Genomic DNA, 8,404 nt, shown 5'->3' with positions numbered 1-8,404 from the left:
GGAATAAAACCAAGGATGAATCCCACTGCTGCATCATCAACTACCAGAGCTTGTTTACAGGAGTAGAAATGGCCAAGTCATTTAGGGTGTCCCTGCTACCCCCTGGCAAGGGCAGCACGTATCCAAAATCTTATATGGGAGAGTGCACATGAACCACCTTTCGCTTTTACATTCCCAGATGTTCCTGTGCAGGCAGCTGCCTCTCCTGCAAACCAGGGAAAATTACAGGCTGGAAGTAATGGGTTTTCAGGTCAAAATTCAGACTGAAAGTGAGATCGGAGCTTCTGGTAACTGGGAACATTATCCAGCACCTAAATCAAGGATCTGTGCCCAAAATCAAGATGATGGGCCTTGCCTGCCTGGGACTGCCTGGCGACTGTGCTGGGGAGGAAGGCAAGCAGCCCAGAAAACCCTTGGGGAGGCTGCAGTCTGTAGAACCCAAGGATTTCTGCCCAGCCTCAGAGAGAAAGCAGGTGACTTGGGCTCATGCATGCCCTTGGAAACTGTCCCATTGTCAAGCTGGTTGATTCTGCAATGACATTTTACCTTGTTCTCATTTTGCACAGCCCAAGGGATGGGAAAGCCCATACAGAACGTCAGGAGTGGCACAAGGACCATCCTTCTGCCCTGCTCACTCTGGGGACAGTCTGGTCTGCACACCTCCAGGTCCTGCCTGCTCAGCCCCTGGCTTTGCTGTAGCTGTGCTTGTTGCCTTAGGTGCTCATATGTAGTGATGGAGATGTTTTTGGGTACACCACGCCTACAGCCATCGTACTGGAGTATGCCACTGCACTGGGACAGTGCTGATGATATACCCCAGTGACTCAAGGAAGGGCAGAGACTGGGCTGTGCCTGCATGGTGTATCCCAATTAAACATACCATTCAAGTCTGGGCAAATTGAGAAACGTTTCCTTTCCTCCAATGGCTCAGCAGTGCCAAAATGGAGTTCAGGTGATGCCACCGCTGAGTCAAGCCATGCTCTGTGATGAGGCTCAGCCCCCATCCCATGTGACTCAGCACAGCCCAGCTGGGGCAAGCCAGTAGGAGGGACTGGGAAGTTGCAAAAAGTTAATGACGATTATTCCTTTTTGGAGCACTCAGCTTAATGAAGCATTACTCAGTGGCTTCTCCACCCACCCCCCAAGTAGGAGCTGCTGGGGCTGGTATCAGCCTCCTCTCGCATCCATGACGGGGCTTTCAGTCAGGATGACTCAGGTCACCCCATGCATTGTCCAAGCATCACACCACAGCAGTCCAGCTAGTGTCCCTGAGGCCACTTGGCAGGTGCAATGACCCAGGAAAGACACATGAGGCCTGTGCCACTGTCACACAGTGGCCAGGCAAATGTGAAGCAAGCTCTCAAGCCCTAGCCAAAGGCAGGGACAAGGACAAAAAGAAGGCAGGAAAAACAATTACCAGAAGCCAAAATGTCTGCTTGGTGTGATATGCTCTCATGTCAAAAATGCTTTGTGCTCTGAAGCAAAGTGAAGGGTTGAATTTTGATATTTCTCCATTAAGTTGTAGCTTCTAAGAAATATATTCATTTTGTAGCTGTTGTTCTTTATGTCAGCTTCATTGTCACTCTATTGCTATTTGCTTTTTTTAAAAAAGTAATTAAATTGCTTTTTCTGGACTATTTGTTATGATTAACATTTCCTTTCTTTTTAATAACTTTCTCATTTATTTTGCACTCATTTTCTTTCAGCTAAGTTTGGGGTTCTGCTCTAGGACTAACACAGCAAGGTTGAGTGTGGCATGGTGTCATTTCAGGTCCAAACAGAGCACTGAGGTTTGCTCAGGATGGACCTTCATAGAAACAAAGCCATTCCACCAAACAAAGCACTTTGAACTCGAGCACTTCTTTCAAGTCAGAGGGGTTTTCATTTGGATCAAACAAACCCTTTTAAGGCAGGGAAAATTCGGTAGACTCCTATCTGTCCCTCCCCTGAAATGCAGTCAGTCAGGCTTTGTTTTCATTGTTATCTCTTCCAGGCTCTGTCCTCTTGTGTACTCTTGGACCAGCATCACCTCAAGTATGGGAGATGCTGAACAGAGAAATAAAATAGAGAGTCTTTGCTCTGCAAAGTGCTGAAAAAGTCAAATACTTCCTGGGATTTATTTTTTTTGCTCTTCCTTCCCTCCCTCTCTCCCCCAGTTTTTATTTAAAATCTGTAAAACCAGTTCCCCATTCCTTACATCTGCGTGTACTGCTGGGACTGAGTATTAGCATCTCTGTTGTACTTGTTTCCTGCCTAAAAATTATGAACCACTCAATTTGTATATTTATAGTTTGAAATAATGTCAAAAGAAGGTACAGGCACTTTTCTCCTCTGCATACAAATGTACAGGGTTTTTTTGGAAGGACTTGCCAAGAATTAAGAACTTAGTATTAACTGTATTTCACAAAAACATCATGAGTTAGAAAAATAATTTGTGTCTGCACTGCTGGTGAGTAGGTAGTGATGGTAAACTCAGGCATGCACTGTGAGTAAAGACTTTCAGCTGATGGGATGGGTCTTCCAACCATTTACTGTGGCAGCGAGGTCCCTTTTTTATTAAAAAAAAAACCAAACAAAAAACTCCTGGTAGAATAACTCCTTTGCTGCTTTTCATTTGTTTGAAACACTGTAGCAGTTCTCTTCTGAGTTTGTTTAAATGATGATATATCAGGCTTAATTCTGCTCATATCTTTCTTTCCCAGGTTGTTCAGGGTTTCGTTGTTGGAAAACTTGCTAAGCACTGCACAGAGATGACCCTGCTCAGACTCAGTGTCTTCGTCTTTGCCAACGTGGGCCTAGGCATGGTAAGGAGGGTGGAAAATCATCCATGATGCTTTTTAATAATGCAACGACATAAGCTCTGTGAGACCTGGCTGCAAGCTGTGCCCCTTGAAATGCCACCACTAGCTTTGCTGGGTGGTCCTCAGGGCAGGGGAAACTAGCTCTCCTGGGCCTCTGTGCAAACACTGCTGCACTCAACGTAAGCATTGCGCCAAACCATGATAAAGAGCTGCGTGAGTAATAGTTACAGGGATTAAAAAATATATTAATCTTACACAGAAACTCTCTAAGTCCCTCCTGAGTCACCTGGATTTGCATAGAAATCCTGCCCTGGTCTTGTCAGTGATTGCATTTCCTGAACTACCCAGAAAGTAAATTAAGATTATGGGGGGAAAAATCCTTGCAGTTGTACACTGCTGTGAGACAGAAGAGATTGTGTGCTCTTCTTCTGGGGCTTCATTTTTGCCCAATCCCCCAAACTGAGAGTATTTGGGAAAGGAGGTAGCAAGGCAACCATGTTGTGCCTCCATTTTGGGATAAGTGATGTTACCCGTTGCTGGTTGTGTCTGCATGGGCAACAGTTGATGCCAATCTCAAACAGTAATTGGAAAACTGAGTTGATGTAGGCAGCTCTGCTGGTAACTGTGTTTGCTCAGATAAGCCACATTCAGGGAACTGATAGTTCTGCCCAGGCCACAGGGATGGGGGAAGGGTGCACACCTGCTCCCATCAGTGAGATGGGCCCAAATGACAGGTGAGCTGCATCAGACTTTCGACACTCCCTGCAGGATTTGGCCTCGAGCATTGCTGCAGGGGCGTCGGTGCTCCCACTGGTGTGGGTAGGATGAGTGCCATTCCCACAACCATACCGCAGCCATGGGGAGGTCAGGGCCAAGTCCTGGAGGGTATTGAGGTTTGTGGTTCCCAGCAACATGGATGAGATGAGGCACCTACACACCTTAGCTAATCTGAGGCTAAATCATGCATCTGAGAGGAGGCTGGGAAGGGAGGATGGATGAAGACAAAGGGTTGGCTCTGCAGATGGAGCATGGTCTCTCTCTCTGGGAGTTTGGGGCTCACAGAGATGCTATAAGGTGTAGAATGCTTGGGAAGGGGCCCTTCTGACTGGTGTCATGCTGTTTTGACTGGCATCAATGTGCTCCCTTAATATGGGACATCTGCACAACCTGTGATGCTCCTGAGCATGGCCCAGAAAGGACTTTGAAGGTCTCACCATATTTTTTTTTGTCATGGGTGGAAGAAATTAGGTAGGACCAAGGTGGACCTGGCCCATCTGGAGACCTGAGCAACCACAGCTGGGTGCAGAGCAGGGTGCTGCTGAGACTGAATCCCTGTGCTGAATCCTGGTCCCATGGGAATCAGGCAGAGGAGCAACATGGAGTAAATGGGTTTTGTGCATTGAGGTCTCACTGACAGGGGAGGCTGGAGGCAGGTTGAGGTAGGAAGGAAAGCCTTGATGGCAGTGAAGGGACACATGGGGTGGCATGGATGTCCCAGTGCAGGGAGGCTCATATTGGCTGCACAGGGAGAGGAACTGGAAGCTGGGAAGGGAAATCATCTTAGAGTTGGCAATTATGCCAAGCCCAGAGGACATCCTGACAGCACAGGCTTGGGGACAAGGGTCAGCAATGTCTTTGCTTGAGAACTATTCATAGGCAAACGCAGCTGCGATCCTGATTGCCCTGGAAGCCTTATTAAAAAGTGCTCTGTCCTAGCAGCTGCCAAGAAAACATCCGTTTCTGGGGTGGCTTTCTGTCTCAGTGGGGATGAGTGCTGTCACAGCAGCAGGCCCAAATGCAGACGTTAAGGCGTGAAGCTTTTAATCCCGCACAGCCGCTGGTGGACGAGCATCCTGCCTGCTGTGCTCCTGCTGCATGTGGCCTCCAGACGCAGCAGTTCCCCTCCCCAGAGGATGGAAGCAAGGAGAAAGGCTAGCTATTAATAAAAGACCCTCCAGAACCCATCATGATATCACTGGGAGGTGGGCTGAAGAGTTTTTTGGGAGGATGGCACAGAGTGGCAACAGATAGACAACTCTGCAGCTGGGAAGAGTCTGCAGGATGTTCCCAGCAATAGGCAGCTGGAGAAGGGAAGGGGTGGGTTGGGAGCTCGGCAATAACACCTGGAAGAGTAGAGGAGGGGAGAACTAGTGTCTGATCTGCAGATGTGAGCCAGGAGTGCGTAGGTAGGGGTGTAGGAGGGCTTGGCTGTTGCGACGGGGAAGTTTTTCTCTTTATCTGAAGCCACGGCTGTGCCTCATCCTGCCTCGCTGCCTGTGCTTCTCAGCCATTTGCTTTTTGAGTCTGTCTGCTGAAACTCCTGGTTCTGCCTTGCTCACTTGAAAATTGCCTTCAGATCTGCTCAGGTCAAAAAACTATCACCTAACCAGCAGCTGAGGAATAGCAGAGAATGGGCTCTGCCTGGCTCAGTTCCTTCTGAGCCTTAGGGAAGTGAGGACCCTTTCTCCTTGGTTTTACAGGAGACATAGATGTGGCTCTGCTCTTGTCTGCCCACTTGCTCCAGCCCATGAGGGAATTTGTACAAAGCAGGAAGGATTAAAGCTGATTTTTCCTATGAGCTGCACAATGTTGTCCTGCAATGACATTTGCCCTAGGAAGGAGTTACTCTCCTTTCTTCTGTTTATGTACCAAATACCTGTTCCTCTGTCTTTGTTCTCTGGTTCCTTAATCAGAATTGCCTAGATCTTAACCAAAACGTAGGCAAAGAGCCCCTTCGAGGAGAGAAATCCGGCTGTGCATGACTCTAGAGGGCAACTAGGAATAAACCTCAACATTTCCAAGTCATTAGTGAGCAATGTCTCTGGGCTTCTCCATCTTCTGTAGCCGAGAGGCAGGGACCAGATCCTAGGAGACAGAACTCCAGAGAATGAAACTTCTGGCTAAACCAGCGACAGAAATGATTTACAGCTGCAATAACACACCTTGAGACATGGGTGAGGGCAGAAAACTTGCAAGAAAGGGGGAATTTACTTTCCATGCCCCAGAGAAATCCATTCATTTGACCAGCAGGGCTTGTGAATGAGCCGAGAGCTGCTCTAGCCCCACGGCTTAGGGAGCCTCACCACTTTTGTTTCAGGATTAAACAGCTGGAGGGATGTCTCCACGAAGAATATGTGCAATAACAAAATCATTACTCTCCCTAATTATGCTCGCTAATGTGCACTTATGGCCAGGAGACCTATTCCAGATAAAATCATTACTCTCCCTAATTATGCTCACTAATGTGCACTTATGGCCAGAAGACCTATTCCAGAATACTGAATTTGGTGAATTTATTAGCGAGGAAGCAGCAGAACAGGATTAGAAAACCCAAAGGTATGGTGTTACATAATGCACAGTGCTCACTTATTTTGACAAGCTCAGTTTAGTTTTAATTATTTATGATAATGAACCAAAAAGCCTTCTCTAGGCTGTTTTGTATAAGTAATGGAAGCTTCCTGATATACACCACATGCATCTGCTGTTCAACATTTCCTCAGGAGTTGGACAGAAGACAGGGGGGAAGGGTGCGGGGACGTCACTAATACCCAGACGCTAAAAATACCCATAGTAGTGCCAGAGAAACATACTGCCAGATTGTAGGGTATCATTTGCTACTCGCTCTGCATGCTTGGAATAATTCACTGCATACAAGTGGCAGGCTGTGAAAGACCCTGCAACAGCCAAAGCCACACCATTACGTATCAGTTGTGGCACCCACAATTTACCTACGTTTTGGGTTCCATGCATGATTTTTTTTATAGATTGTTTCTTGCCACAAAGTCACCATTTGTACTTTCTAATGATCTGTGGTCCATTCTGTCTTGTTCCTTAGGCCCTGATGAGGACCGTGTGGCACTACTGCATCGTTGCAGTACCACTGGTGTTTGCCTTCAGCATGCTGGCCACCATCACTGACAGCATCCTCACCAAGGCTGTCCCCTCCTCTGACACTGGTAAGACTCATCATAAAAGATCAGAGTGATATTTTGTGTTTTGAGCCCATCAGGTACTTCCCAGCTCACACCAATGCTATTGATCACTGGAGCACATTCACAGTGAATGCCCAATTCCCCAGGAGACCTGGACAGGCAATGGCATGCGATGGGTGTCAGTGGAGCAGATGAACAGAGACTGGTGGGGCTAATACAGGATGAACTTGAACAACATTGAGCAAGCATCCCATGATCCCTGTCCTGTGCTGCCTGCTGACATCCATCATGGTGGGTGCAGAAAGGGAAAGCTTTTCCAAATTCTTCTCTCCATGGGAAGCCAAGGTTTGTTAATAAGATAAGCTGCTCTTCCACTGTGCCAGTGGCTGAAAGTTCACACTTTTTGATTTAGGGTATCTTAGGAGAAGTATTCTGGATCACCCTTTGCAAACATGATTTGTCTGGTGCAGTAATTGCCCCTCTCTCTTTGTTTTGGCCTTGTTTCAGTCAGAGGGTTACTATATTTCTCCACACAGGGCAGCTGAAATGCAGTGGTAGGCACACAAATCTTTATACCTAGGGTTTTAGTTCTGTCGATGAAGGAAACATACCTACATTATTGTCATGGGAGCCTTGCTGAGTTTGTGCCGGGATGGAGCTGGCTTAACCCGGTTTGACATCTTTTGCTCAAGCTCTCTCAGGGTTTGCTCTCAGAGCTGGTATGAAGAGTCTCTCTGCTTTAGCTGAGCCTTTCTGGGCTGCCAGTCTGCACCCTTCATCTTCTCTAGCAGCTCTCTGATCAGATACCTCAAAATGGGAGTTATAGTTTGCACAGCTCATTAGTGAAGTTTATAAAGCACTTTTGAGATGCTTCTGGGTGAAGAGCTTTTCTGAAAATCACTTCAGTAGTTTATTTGTAGAGCTGACCACCACATCTCCTACAAATGCTGGGAGCCTGCGGTTTCCAAATGTGATACTTCTACCTGGAAGTACTACTACTTAGTTCCCAGAGAGGTACGGACTGGAGATGTCTCAGTCCCTCTGCTCATCCAGGAAGAAAAATTGCTGTTTCATGAGTTGGAGTAATGTTCATGTGAGGGAGAGCCAGGGGGGAAGGGCAACAAGTGTCTGTGGGATATACGACCAAGCTGGAATTCATTCAGATTCTTCTCAAAGGGGTTTTGTGAGGAAAACCGGAGCATTGCTTGGCTTTTAAAGCCTGGAGGCAAGCTTCTGTCAGAGAGGAAAATGGGTTTAGTTGCCTCACCCTGTTCCCTGCTTGCATATGTTGTTAGTTAGGGCAGCCTGTGCCTCGGTGGGATGGAGGGTCCCTGTGTGGCAGGCCAGTATTGCAGGGCAGGATGGAGGGAGCTCACAGAGCTGCACAGATGGTCAGGAGACGTTTGCAGGTCATCAGGGGAGCCATGGGCTCTCAGGGGCTTTCTTCTGCCCCATCCATCCTGGGCTGTTGTTGTGCCAAGTGCTTCTTAAACTGCAGAGTTACAGCTGGCTCAAAACTGGGCATGCCAAGGAGAGACACTCTGGCATGGAGGATTGGGAGAAAACCTTGTCTCAGCCACTCCTCCCTGGCCTTTGCCTTTCAAACCATGCTTTTTCCTTGCAACATTTCTGAGGGAAGAGGCACCTGATGGTTTTGTGCTTGTTTTGGAT

General features: G+C 47.5%; 1 protein-coding gene across 1 annotated transcript in view; it reads left to right on the top strand.

Annotated features, from left to right (window-relative positions):
* SLC22A18 (solute carrier family 22, member 18) overlaps positions 1 to 6,757 on the top strand; it is a gene marked incomplete at both ends in the record, with an annotated part of 19,663 nt that extends 12,906 nt beyond the window's left edge. The window contains 2 exons of the mRNA XM_009069468.1: positions 2,703 to 2,804; positions 6,637 to 6,757. Of these exons, the coding sequence (XP_009067716.1) occupies positions 2,703 to 2,804; positions 6,637 to 6,757 (223 nt within the window). The remainder of the gene's footprint in view (positions 1 to 2,702; positions 2,805 to 6,636) is intronic.
* Positions 6,758 to 8,404: the final 1,647 nt, after the last annotated feature.

This window comes from Acanthisitta chloris, unplaced genomic scaffold, assembly GCF_000695815.1.
Source record: "Acanthisitta chloris isolate BGI_N310 unplaced genomic scaffold, ASM69581v1 scaffold2272, whole genome shotgun sequence".
NCBI classification, from domain to species: domain Eukaryota; kingdom Metazoa; phylum Chordata; class Aves; order Passeriformes; family Acanthisittidae; genus Acanthisitta; species Acanthisitta chloris.
This window is presented reverse-complemented; position numbering and strand designations above follow the sequence as displayed.